Source organism: Ornithodoros turicata, chromosome 3 (genome assembly GCF_037126465.1).
Source record: "Ornithodoros turicata isolate Travis chromosome 3, ASM3712646v1, whole genome shotgun sequence".
NCBI classification, from domain to species: Eukaryota; Metazoa; Arthropoda; class Arachnida; order Ixodida; family Argasidae; genus Ornithodoros; species Ornithodoros turicata.
In genome coordinates, this window is record NC_088203.1 from 41,571,452 (window position 1) to 41,590,086 (window position 18,635).

General features: G+C 44.2%; 2 protein-coding genes across 2 annotated transcripts; both read left to right on the forward strand.

The window, feature by feature from the left end:
- Nucleotides 1-13,945: 13,945 nt before the first annotated feature.
- LOC135389373 (uncharacterized protein K02A2.6-like) lies at nucleotides 13,946-14,830 on the forward strand. The gene has a single exon (XM_064619429.1). The coding sequence runs from the start codon at nucleotides 13,946-13,948 to the stop codon at nucleotides 14,828-14,830; it is 885 nt and encodes a 294-aa protein (XP_064475499.1).
- A 2,042-nt stretch (nucleotides 14,831-16,872) lies between these two features.
- LOC135389374 (tigger transposable element-derived protein 4-like) lies at nucleotides 16,873-17,436 on the forward strand. Its single transcript, XM_064619430.1, has one exon. It carries the CDS (start codon nucleotides 16,873-16,875, stop codon nucleotides 17,434-17,436), a length of 564 nt encoding a protein of 187 aa, XP_064475500.1.
- Nucleotides 17,437-18,635: the final 1,199 nt, after the last annotated feature.

Consider the following 18,635-nt stretch of genomic DNA (forward strand, 5'->3'; position numbering starts at 1 on the left):
GAGGGAAAAACGGGAAAACTTTCTATACATACAATCGTCCTCGGAGACAGCGTAGCACTTCTGCGCTTCCATCGTCGACTGTGAGGGGGATGTTGAAAAGGAATCCGATGGAGAGGATGTGCATACTTTCCCTATTGGTTGCGTTTTTCCTTAGTTTGCAATTGGTTGTTTACTACAAAGACTTTTTGCTACATGTGGATTTCTCCAGCCCACCATCTTGTTGCTAAAAGTCGTTTATACAAAGTAGGAGAGGATGTGATATGATAATAAGGATGCGTCAGCTTTAAAAAACGAAGATTTGGTTCCTAGAGCATCACTTCGAAGCAACATGGCCAACGATGGTGGTAAGTTTTGATGGTTTTTACCTTAAAGTTAGGTTTCTTATGAAAGTTGTCTTTCTCAGTTTTCTCGAGTTTTGAAGATGATGATGATAGTGGTGAGTTTTGGTGGTTTTTCTCATCAAGTTCATTTTCTAAAGAATATTATCTTTCTCAGTATTCACATCGAGCCCTGTGTTTTACTTCGAAGACGGTAAGGAAATGGTGAATATGGAAAGCGAGAAGTATCTAAAGTTCCATTCTTTTCAGCGCTTGAATTGCCACCACCAAGCTGTATGTATTAGCGACATTTCATAGATTTCATGTTAATATACGAGTTTCATTTCAGATGAATCAGTTTGTGTGGTAGTGAATGAAAGTATGTACCAGCATATGACTTTGATTAGTTGATCTTAATAGCAAATATCTTTTTAGATAATCACAGGGTACCACCACCAGACAGTGAGTATAGTTATAGATCCTGTTTCCATGTTTGATCTTAATTGCAAATATCTTTTTAGATACTCACTGGATACCACCTCCTGACAGTGAGTATAGTTATAGGTCTTGTTACCATGCTTGATATTAATAGTTGTTGTCTTTGTTTTCAGACTACCCTGGCCCCCCTATGCAGTGTATGTATTAGTGAACATACTCTTTGAGGATATAGTGTTCCAATGACATATCATTTTATGTAGATGATGATATTAATAGTTGTTGTATTTGTTTTTTTCAGATTATCCTGGCCCCCCTATGCAGCGTATGTATACGGGAATGTTCTCTTTCAGGATATAGAGTTCCAGTGGCATATCGTTTTTTATGTAGCCGATATTAATAGTTGTTGTATTTGTTTTCAGATTACCCTGGCCCCCCTATGCATCGTACGTATATGTGAATGTTCTCTTTCAGGATATAGAGTTCCAATGGCATATCATTTTATGTAGACAATATTAATAGTTGTTGTATTTGTTTTTCAGATTACCCTGGCCCCCCTATGCAGCGTATGTATAAGTGAATGGACGTGTGGATGTTGTTCTTAATATTTAGGTTCTCTTTCAGATCATTGCTGCTACTGCTGCAGTGAGTCATCTGGTTGGGTAAGCAATGTGGCGAATGCTGATTATATGTTATCTTTCAGATCCAGATGCAATTAGGGGCATTATTCAAGAAAGTTTATTGCAATCATTAATTGATTTACTAAATATGCAATAAAAATATTTTCTGTTGTAGAAAATGTGTACTGTCTTGTATGTTTCTTCTGTTTCAGGTGTGAAGGTTTTTCCGCAGGGGTTTTCTCCTTCACGCAGATTGGCAACACAAATGGCGATTCCCAGCACCATTGGCTTTAATTGGCATTACTAAGCATCATTGGCTTTAATTGGCATTAATAAAATATTTTTCACTTGTACAAATGTGTATGTCTATTGCTTGCATGTCTTCAGGAGGAAAGTATGCTATGTTATGTGCGGTAGGAGAACTACCCGCTCGGGGATGTATTAAAAGATGTGGAAAGGGAATAAGATGTATTTTGCATGTTCATGCATGTTTAAATGCGAGAAGGAAACCCCTCTCTACGCGCGGGGGCAGTCTTGGCTCGCGCTCCTCCTTGGGCGGAAACTATCCTGCTCCAAATATCCTCCGATATCAGACGATAGCGATGGTCGAATCTATCCATGCAGGGATAATCCTTGCCCTTCTACTACTCACAGCAAAATCTTTATATGTATATTTCAATGTACATGCTTGTTTCAGGAATATGGCCTTCAATATGCCCCACTCGCGCACATACATGAAATCATTTACCTCCCGAGTACGTTTCTGTATCCTGCTCTCTTGCACATGTGTCACAGTGAGTGTGTTTATTCATCAATTACGGTATCTGTGCCGTGTGTCCCTGCATTGTAATACAGAGTTCGCACACTTTTTTGGTTAAACAAATAGTGACGTTCGCATCTGTAGACAATGCATCCCCTGTTGCCGGCCCCGTGAAAAAAAGAAAGAAAGAATTATGTCATGGCACGACCGGCCGTGATAGCATGAGCACTAGCAGGAATCAGCTGTGCACCAACGATGTCATGTTTTCTGCACTGGATCCGTAATGGCCACTCATTCAAGAAATGCAAACGTCTAATCAATACATGTACATATAGCTCTACGTGAGAAATTGACCTCAAGTGAACCTTCCTCCCCAAGTTCTCCAATGTAGGACTGTGTGAGTATCGTTTTGCGTACGGAGCTGGACATACTGTGATGGTACACTGACTTTTCAGCAAAATGTTGTCTGATGTCACATTTTACGTTTTGTTTGTGCAAACTACAAAATGCTTGCCTAATTTTCGTGAAATAAGCCTTGCGTGAGAAATATTAGAACTACAGCCTCCATCTTACATTTCTACCTTGTCCCCAAGTATGCAAGGTTAAGTCCAAGGCCACTTTGAGCTGAAGCTGAAAAGAATTAGGCCAGCGTTCTCCTTTCCCCAAATGGGAATCTTTCTCCTTTCTCGAAGGACCAACTTTTCTATCTGGAGGCATCACTCTGTTCTCACATGCTTCGATCCTTAAGTTCCCACTTTGCTAGAATGCCGTGCTGAAATCAGAGGTTGTTATTTCTTAAGTAAAGGCAATTTTTGTGAAGAATAAGCGCAGCATTATTGGCCCTTCAACGTTGCGAGAAGGGCAAACGCTCAAAAAAGCGTTTGCAATGGGTGAGTGTGCTATGGCTAGTGAGAGGGACTGACGGGGTTTACACACATTGGTCAGTAAGATAACACTGCCTTCAAGCCTCATATTGAAAAATATGCACTGCTGAACAGAGTGTTATTGATATCACATAGCATATTTGCATATAGAGCATACGGTTGTTCATTTAGAAAAACTGAGAAACTAGTGGTAGCAGTTTCCTCGGGCAGCCTTTTCTGGAATTGTTGCTAACATGTTCCGCTACCACAGCCCATATCCATGTTGTGCAGTGCTTCCAGTGGGAAGGGCATGTGCTCTCAAATACCGAAGGAGTGTCAGCACCTTCTGTTGTCGTGTCCTTGTCTTTTTGTAGGAATGGCAAATTTCAAGCTGGTACCTAATTGTCGCTACTTCACAGAACCCACCACCAGATGCTTCGTGGAAAACATCTATGTAGTGCTTGAAATACACCAGAGTCAGGATGTACTGGAATTCCCCCACAAAAGTTTCATTCATCAGCAATGCAATCAGTAGAGATTGTTTTTTCTACCTATGGTCACGACTAATGCTTGTGAATGATCTCTCTGTGCCATTGGAAGAAAAGAAGAGCGACAACCTTAGGAAGGTGAGACCACTGACAAAAAAGGTTCGTGAAACGTGTCTCATGAAAGCACGAACAACAAACCTTTGCATTGGCGAGCAAATGATGCCCTTTTCCGGCAGGGTGGGGTTTCACCAGTATGTGCCAAATAAGCTCAACCGTGTTCGAATCAAGATGTCTGTCTTGGCCACAGCAGTTGGTAAAGTTCTGGGCTTCCACGTGTACCTAGGAAATGCGACGTACACGGCAGAGCCAGAGAACAGCAGAAACGTAGGTGCTGGTGGAGAGGCTGCCCTACAACTCACAAGTCCTGACAAGTTATGTCTGTGATCATGATTAGACAAGTTTTTTTTTACCGACGGCTGTGTCGAGTCGGCAGCGATCAAGCTCAGAGAAGCAGTGATTTGCGGTATTCAAACTTCTGCTCCTCCGCATTCGTCGTGCCCTATAAAACACCCAATGTTGTTCTCCAAAGATCTTAGGTACTACCCACAACAACAGCTGCACTACCACCGTGTGTCTATTACCTCACGTCGAGATGAACTTATCTGCTGAACGTCGTGACTTCTAGAAATTTGCCAGTGAGCGACTGTGATCTTTTGACTGACCCTTCTCATGTTGCCAATGTATTTGCAGACCACTTTGCCACATGCTTTTCTTCTTCACAGCCTGTACTGACCGATGATACACTTCGGTGAGACGATTTCTTGCCGTGTGTGCCCATTTCTGAGCCAGAAGTGCAATCAGCGATGAAAAAGCTGTAACCTAAGCGCACGTTGGGAGCCGATGGAATCCCGAATTTCATTGCAAAGGGGTGTGCAGATCTGCTTGCCCCTACCATTGTGCCATCTTTTTTACTTATTTTCTAAAGCAGCGAGCCAACTGATGTAAAAAATTATAGCTCTGTTTCATTACTTTGTTGTTATTCAAAATTTTTTGAAATGATCTTGTGTAGTCACCACTCTGAATATTTCTTGAAAAAGATCAGCGAATCTCAACATGTTTCTGTGAGTCAAGTGAGTGGAATCTAATCTCTCCTCATTCTTGCAGTATGTTGCGCCTATTGTACATGGTCGTGGTCAAGTGGTCGACATGACCAAGGCCTTCGACAAGGTCAATCACGCGTTCTTGGGCTGTAAGCTTACGTGTTTTGTTCTATCTTCAAGCTATTACAATTACATACTATCAGACTAATCTGGTTAGTGATAGTGGTCGCTATTCTGACCCCTACATGTTGTCATAGGGCGACAAGTTTGTTTTGCGAATTTTTGTTTAAACCTCTTTTGTTAAGAGTTAATTTAAGGAAGAGTTGTTGGAACAGGCACTGGTTGGATTGGCCATGACAGTCTCGAAATCCCCAAACTGCTTGTCTGCGTGGAGATTGAGTTTAGAGAGCACAGATCAGTCTTGTGCAATTTGTCGGGTAGCCTGTGTGGTGATTTGAAGTTTAAGGATTTGTGATATTAATCGAGTGAAACCCTTCTGTGAAAATTTAATGTTCTGTGGAAGTTTTGTCTAACGTAAGCGGCAGCTATCTGTTAATCTCGAGTTTTTGCAACGTACGTATTTGTGTGTGTATTTGTGAACGAGAGTAAGTATGTTTTCAATCTAGCTCTGCGTATGCGTCCAATGGTTGAGCCACCGGCCAGCTGAGTCCGAATCTTGATTGGCAGCTTCTGGCGTTACTCAGTATCATCTCTCCCGGCGAGCCCGTGACATGTGTCAACATCTGGAGTCCCACAAGGAAACAAAAAACTTTATTTTGAGACGGAGAGTGGGGAGGTTCATCGCCAGAGGCGATACTCTACCCCATTGCTGGTGGGTATGTGGGAATAAAATAATGAGCCCCTTCACAATAAGGATCGAAGTCCGATGGTGTCCAGAAATGTCAAAAGAGCTTTGAGCGCAGATCGTTGCTGGGCTGGATTAGGCCAGGGACAAAGCAATTTCGATAGGGAGAAGGGGCGAGAGTCCAGTTGACTAAGAGACTCTGAGAGTGCAGTTCGGGAAGGTTGGTAGTGGAGGCAAAGAAGAAGAATGTGCTCCAGATCCTCAAGAGCCTGTTGCCACCTATGGCCACTGTTGTTTCTTGTTTTTGTTAATGATATGATATCTGTTGTTCAGCATTGCAGTGTACTCTTGCTTGCTGATGACATCAAGGTTGTTATAAAAGTTTCCACTCAAAGTGACTGCATGTCTGTACAAGAGGTGGCCTGTTTCATTGTAAGGTGGTTATGTCAATGGTTTATCTTTATCGGAATGTTGTATGATAGATACTTTGATCACCGTTGCTTTCACAAGTATACTAGTATTCTCAACAGGTCGAATATGCATACGCTTTCAGAAAGAAGGGCTGTGCGCGACTTGATATGTCCTCATAAAGTTGTATGCAGTGCTGTTGATTGTGCTGAACTTCTCAGCACAGTGTGTTTCCACGTGCCGCATAAAAATACTTGCACTAAGGTGTTGTTTTATCGAAGTCTACCATCAACTATGCTAGTCCTCTATAGTCGTCTCTTTGGCTCTACAGTAGAATCTCGATCATTCGAAATTGCTTTATTCGAACCTCCGGATAATGCGAACTCTCGTCTGGGTCCCGTCCAAGCCATGTATATTTCAATAGGGAGACCCGGTACTTCGAATGGACGAGCATATATACCGCATAATTAGAACCAAGTCACAGCGTCACAGCACCTCATATCTCCCTGGTTGTTGACCTTCCGTACCGTTCGTATCCTCTTTCCACATTTTGTGCTGTTCAAAGACGCTTTCACCTCTTTACGACAGCAAGGAGCCCACGCGATCGCTTGCATTCTCCCATCGTCCCTCTCCTCTTTCTCTTCCTCTTAAGGCCAAGCAGGAAGGGTGGAGGAGGTGCATTCGCGTGCTGTCACTCGCTTTTATGACTTTGTGAGTGCCAATATCGTTCTACAACCCATCCACTGGCATCATTTATTCCCTTATCTAGCACCATGTCAGCGGAGACGACGGCGTGGAGACCGGGCTCTTGACTGACGCGGACATCAATGCCACGTGCACTAGTCGAACTGGACCAGAGGAAAGTGCAGAGTGTAACGACGAAGATTCGGACGACCCAAGACGCGAACCAGTGCCTTTACCAAGTGCAGCTGATGTAGCATCGGCACTGGATATGACAGTGCACTATTTTTCTTCTGTGGACAAAGCGGACACCACGCTGGAACTTGTGTCCAAATTGAAAGCGATGCTAACAGTCCCGCTCCAAGAATGGTTGCAAAAGCGAGTTACTGACTGCTTTCAACCCTAACTTGCTTCATAATTTTTGTAGGTAAATTTAGGTACAGGTAGGTACACCGCCACGCGAACAAAGCATTTCCCAAACGTATGCGATAACGCCGTGCGTCTCGTGCTCTTTGCCGTTACCTTCATCCTGTACTTGGCTGCAACTGGACAGTTCAAAACCAGTGTGGAAAGGAGAAGCTTCAGAAGGAAAATTCCTAACCTTTCAATGACTCATGCCTCCTTTTGTATGAACCAATTCCTCCCGACCCTAATAACGCATGTGCCTTCCGCCGTAGGAACAGGGCGCTACTTGCGCCCTTTGTTTTCGTGACCCTAAAGTCGGCTTTGGGGTCATAAACCTTGTCTCGTTCTTTTGCAGTATTGAGGTGGCGGCTAAAAAGTGTTTTGTTGTAGCAGGAGTTAAAATACATTGATCTCAATGGCCCTCTGCCGGGGAATCCAAATTATTTCGCTCCATCCCGAATTTCGGTATATTGTGTTTCGTTGTAACGAGGTGTCACAGTACTTCACTCGCTTCTCTGCTGTTCTGTTAGTAAAAGTTGTATTTCTCACAGGCTTCCCAACGGGTGCACAGAGCACTACCTGAAATGGATGCAGTGGCTGGAAGCAGTAAATTGGAAACCCTACGATAACCGCAACAACGACCGCATCTGTTCTGCTCATTTTTAACAGTCTTGCTTTTATACTGGACATACTCGTGCTACACTGAAGCCTGATACATGCCCTAGCATACCTGCACCACCTTCACCATAGCAAAAAGGCACAGATGTGAAGGAGGCACAGGTAATATGAAACTTATACTATTTTTAACGTGCCAAGGCAATTCTTCTTCTTTAGATTGTAATTAGATTTCTTCTTTAGATTGTGGAATTCTTCTTTAGATTGTATATACTGCAGCCCACTACAGAATTGCATGAGGATAGTGCGCCTGGAGCACAAGTCCCTGGTCCTAGGATGTGAGCTTCCTCGCTGTGACAGACAAACTATAAAACTTAGAGGAATCACTGCAAGAGTTCTATGAGGTATCCTACAGGTTCCAAGTAAAAAAACAAAATTCATTATGTAATGGACCAATACCCTCTTAGCCTAGATATTTTAATGATACCATGATTGTAGCTGTACTTGTCCGTGGCTGCTTTGTCTTGTTTGTGCACTGCAGATTTCTCCTGAATTCCACGAGGAAAGTGCATCTGAGGCACAAGTGCCTGACCCCTCATATAGGAGTTTCCAGGTCGTGACCTGGACACCCAACCACAAAACTTGGAGGAATCAATGCTACGAGTTCCAATTAAAGATGTAAAACCCACTATGTAAGAAACCAATACTCTTTTAGCTTAGACATTGTAACGATGCCGTAACTTAATAATTGCTGTACTCCTCCATGACCTCTATCTCTTGTTTGTGCACTGACGATCTCTCCAGAATTCCACATGGACAGTGCACCTGTAGCACAAGTCCTTGTTACCTCGGATGCGAGCTTCCAGGTCATGACAAACCAATCACAGAGCCTGGAGGAATCATTGTAAGAGTTATACGACTGTAAAAGTGGTTAATTTTGCAGTCATAATAGGTCACAAATTCATGTGGAAGCACATTTCGGAAATATTTCGCAGGGCCTTAATTTCGTGAATTCGTGTGGAAGCGGAACTTGCGGCATCAAGGGGATCAGGAGTTCATGACTCTGCGGGCAGTGTCATGAAGCCTCTCCAGGCTGGCTGGCATTGGCTTAGACCGTAAACTCTGATCCCGTGACAATGACATACACCAAGTGTACCAAATGCCAAGTGGTACAGTATGCAAATAAAATACTGATGTTGAAGTGATGCCTTAACGATGTTTGACAAGAAGAAATTTTGGAGAATAAAGGTCATCAAGTAAGTCGATTTGTCTTTAGGAGGCTCGATCGTCGCGAAGTTCAGTGCCATACTTTTTTACCTCCGCTACCAATATTTCGTAGAACATTAATTTCGCGAAAAATAGTTCAATTGCAAAATTTTCAAAAATTACGTCCTTGAAAAAACTTCTACTTTCACAGCATGCTACTTATGCTACGGTTCCAAGTAACAAACTAAAATCTATTGTGTAATTTACCAATACTCTTTCAGCCTAGAGAATCTAATTATTGATCAGCTCTACTAGCTTCATGTATGAAATGCCCTATATGCTATGCTATGTATTTGGCTGACAACTTCTTCAGAAGTGAATCTGTCAAACTGCATTCCCCACATTATTTTCTCATTGTTGAAATGATTGTTGTTGTTCTCCCAAGACTCAGGATTTTACCATCTTTTATACATTCTTTATTGCCAAGGCAACACTTTTTGGGCCACTAATAATTTACTCCATGAGCTTACAATATATTTCTTTTGGATTGTCCTTGTTGGACACTGCGGGTGCAGCAACTGTAGGTGATCATTTGCACCTTGAGAAACAGAGTGCTCCTTCAAAAAAGCACCGCCATGTGAGTGTATACATACATGATATTTTGTTGTAGAAGAAGGAGATATAATGAAGAGTCTTTCGTGCGTGGATTTCTAAGATGACCTGACCAGCTTCCTTTTGAATGTCCTTCTATTTGATTTTTTCTATTCACCCTTTTACTGTTTACAAACAAGAGGCACAACCGGAAGTTGTCTAGGGTTCCCAGTGTCAACGGCTGCATGTGACGTCTCACCCTGTAACTCATTTGGGTTAAGCCCTATTTGTAAACGATGAATAGGTTTAACTGAAATGAGTGACACGGCGTGGAGCCGCATGTAGCCACTGATGCTGGGAACACTAGACAACTTCCGGTTGTGCCTTCTGTTTGTAAACGGTGAAAGGGTGAATAAGGTAACTGACTGGCAACTTGAGAACTTTTTCTTTTTGTTATATTTTTTTTTTTTTTTTGATTGCGTGTTAGCACCGCGAAGCAACTGTGGCTATGAGCGGCGTACAGATGTGGACAGACGGAGAGAGGACAGCAGGAAGGAGTGGGGGACAGGGGGATTAGTATGCGTCCTGGGCCGACTTCAGGGGGAACTGTGCCGACATTCGTCTGGAAAGTCTTCGGAAAACCCAGGAAAAACCTCAGACAGCACAGCCGGCGGTAGGATTCGAACCCACCACCTCCCAGTCTACAGCACGACCTTGGTTATCACCAACGAGCGGACGCCTTAGCCCACTCGGCCATGCCGCTGGTCTCTTTTTGTTATAGTGTCCTTATCAATTCCGATGTGATCACAACAGAACAGATAACAAGATTATGTCAAAAATCTACGTTTGCGTGGGGTACACAATAATGAGAGGACGACTAGGAGCAACTTTTATATAAAACGTTTTAAATAAAAGCTGCTCTTAACAGTACTCTGATTAATTCTGGTGTGAGAAGATATATCTGTCTCTATGTCTCCTTGCTCTACAACATATTTCCTGAGATAGTGGAAAGGTGCAGTGCTAATACGTAATTCAAATGACAAGAAAACCATGGCTACATAACAACCCCCCAAAACTGAGAAATCACTGGGGGGACCATTCTTACACAGCAGACAACATCATGTAGCATTCACATCATGTAGTTGTTCACCATCACCTTGGAAAAGCAAGAAAGAGGCTATATGCAGTGAAGACGGCATTCAGGCACAGAGAAAAGAAAATTAAAAATTTGTAACAGCCGATTGGTGACCTGAAGAGAAGGAACCTAAGCTATCAGGATGAAGGTACATTGAAAGCTTTCGAAAATTTGTGACAACGCTGCAGTATTACTCCCCAAGAGCATAGAAATAGCTGTGACAACAGTTCCAAATACCAACCGTGCAGATAATCCGAAGCCGGCTGCAAGTTACTGACGCATGAACAGGCTTCACAATGAAGTCATTAGATCACCTTAAGCAAAACTATAGTAGGTAATGCTACACGAAAGGAAAAAGTATGCAGTTTGATGATGGACAGAATGAGTATACGGAAGAAATGCGAACTAGACCAAAAGAATGGGAAACTGATTTGAGATGTAAATTTTGAGCACTCCCTCATGCAACAACATTCTGACACTGTGCCATTGGCGACAGACTCCCTTGTCCTGATGGTTGTTGGTGTGACGGCACCATGGAAATTCTCTCTGTTGTTTTCTTCCTTAACAATGGTTGCTCTAGAGAGTTACTGATATGCATTATGAACAATGCAACCGACAATGTCGAAGAGTCTGGCCAGTCCGGCGTCAAACGTCAGCATGGGGAAGCTTCTTGGTTGCCAAATTCATGCGCAGCACTCTCAAGTGTTTCGCACATGGTTTCCACATGTAAAAAGGCCAGGCAAGAAGATATTTATGTTGTTTGATGCTGCCCATGGACTAAAGCTGTTAAGGGATCTCTTTGAAGACAAAGGCTGCTTCTACAGTAGTGAATACGGAGATCACAACCGAAAAATTTCTTGCGAGTGATCCAATGGAACTACATTGTGCAGCTACATCAACAGGCTTCAGGTTACAGGCTTCGGAGCAGCAAATAAGCTCACCTGAGCCCACATTAATTACAAATAGCAGATCATGAAAGTGTGATTGGACGCACAAACATTTAGTGCATCAGTTAGCCTTGCTCTAAGGTTCTCAAGTACGCTTGGCCTACCATAATTTCGAGGAAGCAAAGGGACAGAAAAATTCCTGGACGATGGGAATGAGTAATTTCAGAAATGTAGAATTTGATACTGAAAAAATGGCTAGAGAGCAAGTGAGCTAATGGCTAGCATACATGTTGGAAAACCCTGCGAGTAGAAGACGCAAATACAGAAATCAAGTATGTGCCTGCCGGTTTTTCACGGTCTCACTAGTCTGAATGTTTTTGTGTCACATATTCTAGAATATGATATAATGTATCCAGCACTAAGCTGTGTACTTCGTTGTTTTGCAGGGCACTTGACCTGCTGAATTCACATCAGCAAAATGGCACTGGTTCAAAACCTCCTCTAGAAAATTCACAAAATTCAGTCACAAAATTTCCTGAGCATAAGGAACACATGCTAGCCACATCCACGAGGCTGATGGCACTGCGACTACCTTCCAGAAGACTTGCAATTGAGGATGGCCAAAGAATGTCTGTCATCAGCCTTGCACTCATGCTGTCATGCTTAGAAGCGTGACAGAGCTCTCTGACTATCGTTTCCATCGAAGCATGTGCAAGTAGGAGAACACTCACGCTTTGACATGTAGAATATATTTTCAATAGTGCATAACAGTGTACGCTTTCTAGAGAATGTACTAGTAATGATAAGTAGAAAAATATCTTATTTTTCTGTGCAATCACAGTTTTTAGGACACAACAGTGTTATCACAACTATCACTGTTTAGAGATGTATAAGCCAGATGGCATCACTCCTCATGGGCGCGTCATATAACACTCCTGCTCAGACGCCTTCTGTACGCTCCACAAATATATACATAGTGTGCACGCAAGTGTACCTCTCTCTCTGCACGCCGCAATGTAATCAACCAGTTATACAGTTCAATAAACGTGCCTAAGGACACGAAACATGGTGTCAGAAGTGGGATGTCACCTGCATCACCTCATCTAGCAAGGTGTAACAACAGCGGCTTTCCGACAGAACAGAAGTTTGAGTGCCGATCGTGAGCACAACGTTTTGAAGACGCCTTTGATCTTGCGCGCCCGCCCAGCAAGGAAAGCTAGCTGTGGACTGGCACTGCGAACTCGACGAAGAATCACGTTTGCTGACAGCTTTTCAAACGCCATTTGGAAGAAAGAGATGGCTCAGAGTGCCATTCGGGTTGAAGGTCAGCAGCAAAATATTTCAGAAGCATCTTCAAATGGCACTACAAGATATGCCTGGTGTAGTCCGTGTGGCCGACGACATTCTAGTCTACGGCGTAGGTTCCACTCAAGGACAAGCGCAAGAAGACCACGATAATAAGGTTGAGAAGCTGCTAAATCGATGCCGTCAAGAGGGCATCAAACTCAACAAAAGGAAATGTGAGCTTAACAAGGCAGAAACTCTCTTGTTGGGACACAGACCTACAAAGGAAGGTGTTGTAGTAGACACAGACAAGGTGAAAGCAATTACAGGGATGTTACCACCCCAAGATGTGCAACGATTCTGCGGCATGGCTAGCTATCTTTCGCGCTTTATGCCACGTCTGTCCAGCGAACTAGAACCATTGTAGAGACTAACCATGAAAGATACGCCATGGATATGGGGAGCTCAGCAAGATGCAGCCTTCAACAAGGTCAAGAGCATGGTTACGCAAACCCCAGTGCTTGCATACTACGACAACAAAAAGGAGTTGACTATACAATGCGACGCCAGCAAAGACGGACTAGGCGCAGTCCTGCTACAGGAAGGACATCCATTGGAATTTGCAAGCAGAGCTCTAAGCCAACCAGAGACCAGATATGCTCAGATTGAGAAGGAGATGCTCGCAATCAAATTCGCCCTGCAGAGGTTTCACCAATACACTTACGGAAGAAAGACAACGGTCATTACTGACCACAAGCCTCTACAAGTAATCAAACAAAAGTCGCTCGCACAAATGCCCCGACGACTACAAGGAATGATGCTTCAGGTACAAAGGTACAACGTAGACATTGTCTACCAACCAGGAAAGATGGTCGTCATTGCAGATACCCTCTCACGAGCATACCTTGAGCAACACACTGAAAATGAGGAAGCGCCCATTGTGAACGTTATCACACACATACCAGTACGTCCGGCAACGCTAGAAGAGGTGTGCAAAGCCACAGCAGGCGACGCGACATCCAAAGTACTTGCGGAAATGGTAACGATGGGATGGCCAGACGATAAAGCGAAGATCCCACCGGAAGCGTTACCATACTTTACGTTTCGCGAAGAGCTGAGTGTGGAAGACGGACCACTATACCGAGGACAAAGGTTGGTAATACCAAAGGAAATACAAACGGAGATCAAACAGAAGCTTCACGCGTCCCACATGGGTATTGAAAGTTGTCTCCGGTGAGCAAGAGAACGTGTACACTGGCCGGGAATCAGCGCTAAACTAAAAGAACTTGTACGAGCTTGTGACATTTGCCAGGCACACATGACAAAACAACGAAAGGAACCACGGATGTCCCACCCTGTTTCAGCAAATCCCTGGGAGAAAATAGGCGTGGACCTAATGGAATGCGCAGGACGTCATTTTCTCGTCACGGTCGACTACCTCAGCAACTTCTGGAAAGTGGACGAACTCCGATCCACAACGAGTGATGCAGTTATCAGAAAGCTGAAAGCTCACTTCGGCAGATATGGCATTCTGATAACAGTGTTCACGGATAATGGACCCCAATTTGCCAGCCAGCAGTCCACCCAGTTCGCGAATGAATGGGACTTTAGGCATCACACGAGCAGCCCACACTACCCGCAATCAAATGGCATGGTGGAGTCTGCAGTGAAAATGGCGAAGAAACTAATAACGAAAGCACTCGAGAGTGGGCGAGAACCACAGCTAGCTTTCCTTGACTACAGGAACACACCCCAGCAAGGAACACAAATGTCGCCCGCACAAGCATTTCTAGGGCGCAGAACGCGAACCACACTACCTACAACGGAGGTCCTCTTGCAGCCGAGGTATGGGACACCACAAATAGCAAAGCAAGCACAACAAAGACGAAGTGCCACTTACTACAACAAGAATGCAAAGCAGCTCAGTGAGCTACAACCAGGACAGACTGTACGAGTACATCCAGTGGCAAGCACGAGCAAATGGAAGCTCGGGACAACTACGAGAAAAAGTGGGCCACGTTCATACGAAGTTCGCAGCGAGGGCCAACTTCTCAGACGCAATCGCGTACATGTCCGTGAAGTCCCTCACCACGAGAAGAAGCCCAATGAACCAATATCCATCTCTCAAAGATGCAGTCGACCGAACCAACCTCTGTTGGACCACAATGACTTGCTGGACACAGAAGACAAGCGATTTCTTTCAAAGGGGAGGATGTTTAGAGATGTATAAGCCAGATGGCATCACTCCTCACGGGCACATCATATAACACTCCTGCTCAGACGCCCTCTGCACGCTCCACAAATATATACATAGTGTGCACGCAAGTGTACCTCTCTCTCTGTACGCAGCAATGTAATCAACCAGTTATACAGTTCAATAAACGTCCCTAAGGACACCAAACAATCACCACTGGCATTCTTTCGGCAGCATGATCCTTGACATTTTGTCAACCTTTGTGTTTAATTTTGTTTAATGTGCTTTTTTGACTTTCTTTAAGTAACAATTCCATTAAGTGTATTCCCTTGATAGAACAGCTTAAAAAATGTTCATGGTGACAAACACAGCAGAGGTAGTTATTGTAGAGTTCTCGACACATAAGTGAAATGTTCTTTGGGGTGAAGCATCAATAGTTAGCACTGCACGTAAGTACAACTTTAGTAATTTGTCGGGTCATTGCTTTGATTAACTGTGTTACACAGTAAAAGGACTGTAGAAGCACTCTCATTGTGTATGTCTATTACATATGTCTGCAGTACTGCTGTGAAGTGCACACAGGTCCATTTGCACATACCGGTTCCGCTGGGACCACATCAAGATATTCTTTGGCTGCATTCGTCAGAGAAGAGGGTGGGACAACAACCGTTCGGCATTGCAGTTTCAATATGCATACAGGGCTCTTCTGCTGCATGCAGATATTACAACCTCTGCATCAGGAGATGTGGCCCCCGACCTGGAGGGCATACATATACGAAGACATCAAGGTATGGAGAGACAGCGCCGGATGACACGGATAGCAATGAGGAAAGCTCCAATGTACATCCTTTGCTCAGTGCAGTAGCCATTCTCCTCAAGTACGGCTATAGAGATGTATCTGTGCAACAGATTTTGGTGATGAACTTTTAAAGTACATTTGGGCGATGCTCTTCACAACAGTGTCCAGAAGAATACACATGCTCTGGATGTCTTGACAACGTTGTGGACTGCAGTGATATGAGCCTTCTTTACCTAAAGGATAAGGGGAATGTTGTTTACCCTTCTCTCTTTGTAGACAATGCTCTGCGTTGTGCCGACCAAGTGCTTAGAGACATAGTGGACACACATACTACAAAAGCAACACTCCAGACTCTGGTGCTGACATCTTTTCAGCTTTTTATAGAGAAGCACCACCATGTAAGAACACAGGTGCAACACTTCCCCGACAATGCGGAACATCTGATAACAACAACAAAGGTTTTCACTATGCAGTACCTTGCTCTACCACTGAGAGAGGTACAATGGACTCCCATTAGACGAAACTCGCTTAAATGGAAATCGTAGATAATCGGAACCATCAAGGCATCATTGGTTGGTTTTCCATTTAAACAGCACCTGTAGCCGCCCGTTAATTGGAACGGCAGGTTTCAGGCACTTCGGTTAAATGGGACAAACTCGTTTCGGAGTTGACACAAAAATGGCTGAAGCTCATGTGCAGTTGGTTTGTTGGTTGGTTGGCGTGCTTGTCTTAGGCCTAGCTACTGTGGTCACATTAGTTTCTGTGTCTGTTCCATTTCATCATGGAACCTGCGAAGAAATAACGGCATCACGTGCTTTCACTTGCAACGAAGCAGAAAATCATTTAAGAGAACAATCGTGTGGTGCTATCGAAAACGGAGATAGCGAAAAAATTCAGGATTCCGAAGTCCACCCTCTCAAGGATTCTCAAAGAAGAGGATAAGATCCAAGTTGCTCTCGCCGCGGGAAATTCTGCCGCTGACTGCAGATGCATGCAAACAACACGGTACGAAGAAATCGAGAAGGTGCTGTTACTTTGGTTTAAGCATGCACGAAGCAAAACTTTCCCAAACACAAGACCTGTGTTGGAAGAGAGGGCGAAGGAAATCGCTATGCACATGGGAATTAAAGACTTCCATATGAGCTACGACTCGCTTAGCAGTTTCTAGCAGTGGCCTTGTCTTCAAGACTGTGTCTGGGGAGGCAGCAGCAGTGAGCAGAAGTGTTTGCGTCAACTGGAAGCACGGCCAATTGCAGGAGATCCTGCATACCTACCATGCATGGGACTTGTCAACGTCGACGAGATGGGATTGTTTTACAAGGCACTCCCGTCCAAGATTTTGACATACAAGGGTGAAATGTGCAGTGGTGAAAAACGTAGCAAAGAACGGATCACCATGCTCGTAGGTGCAAATATGGACAGCTGTGAAAAGCTGAAGAGTATTGTTGTTGGCAAATGGAAACACCCACGTTCCTTTAAAGGTACACAACAGCTTCCTGTCAGCTACTATGCCAAAAGCAAAGCGTGGATGACACGAACAATCTTTGAGAACTGGCTGAAGGAGGATGATGCGAAGTGCGCAAGGCAGAAGAGAAATGCTGTTTTTATAGTGGAGAACTCCCCTGTTCACAGCCACGTGATCGGACTGAAATCGATCACCATCAAGTTCCTGGCAGCGAACACAACTGCTGTGATCCAGCCAATGGACCAGGGTGTGATACAGAACTTGAAGGTGCTCTACTCTCGTCAGCTTCTGCATCGAATGCTGCTGTGTGCGGGTAACAACAAGGACTACTGCATGAACCTGCTGTCGGCATTTCTCATCCTCACACATGCCTGGTAACAAGTGAAAGAGTCAACGGTACAAAACTGCTTTCACCACGCTGGCTTAGTAGCCAAAGGGTACAGAGCAACCCTTCAGGAGATGAAGAGTAAGATACCACGAGCGGGGAGACTGACACAGTCTCCAATCAAGTTGTCTCTTGCCCTCTCCTCACAAGACAAGACTACGAGTCTGTTGATGAAAATGTTGTGACCTGCCAGGAAGAGACATTGGTCTAGCTGGTGGCGGAGGTGCAAGCCGTTGAAGATCAGGACTCAACGGATGAGGATGAATGTGATGACCGAGCATTCCCTCCACTGTTAGACAGGGCAGCAAGAGATGAGCTCCGCTGCAGCAATATTTTGAACACCATGGGTGTAGTGAGTTCACAGCAAGCCTCTCGGCCATGCAATCCCATTTCGTGAAAAAAGCAGTTGCAAAATGCCAAGCAAACCAGCATTGCATCCTTTTTTCAATAAACACTGTTTCTAGTATTCACTGCTGTATAAATGGTCACTTCTTGACCTCTATTTGCTTAAACAAAACTTCTGGTAAAAAGAACAAGCTGTATGTCCCCTCAGAGGTCCGTTTAGGAGGAGTCCACTGTATCTCAACGGACAAGTGAACAAGCCCAGGGATCCTATGTAAGACACATTTTGACAAAACCAATCTTGTTTACAAGTCAGTAGATCATAAAAAAAAAAATCCATCATGAACCTTGTCATTGCAAACATGGTATCCGTTTTTCTGGCAGCGGACCAGGCAGACTTGGGCAACAGTTTTCTGAAACATCGGCAGGACATCAAACTTCCTAAGGCCGAACAGAGCGCCATGAAAGCACACTGCCTCGGATACCTCAAAGTCCTCTTGTGCGAGGTACAGCACCAGCTGCCAAACTCAACTTCTATTCTCCGACGAATGGAAGCACTGAGCCCAAAAGCATCATAACCACAAAGACTCGCAGTCAGTTCCTCCACCTTCAGTTGATATTATTCTGTTGCTTTTTCCCAACAACTGGAAACGGAACTCCGGCATCTCACAGGTGTGCAAGCTTCGGAATACGAATAATGACTTCTGTTCAGGTGTAGGGTTCAAACCACAAAGACGCGGCCTGACTTAATGAATTTTCGCATCTAGTCAGTGGCGTCAGTGGGCTTCAAGACACTGCTTCTATTTCGAATGTAGAAGTAGAGAAGGTGTTGGCAACAGTGACTGTTGTA

Excerpts from the sequence above, each read along its gene's own strand:
- LOC135389373 (XM_064619429.1), top strand. The coding sequence starts at position 13,946 with ATGTCCCACCCTGTTTCAGCAAATCCCTGGGAGAAAATAGGCGTGGAC.
- LOC135389374 (XM_064619430.1), top strand. The coding sequence starts at position 16,873 with ATGGGACTTGTCAACGTCGACGAGATGGGATTGTTTTACAAGGCACTC.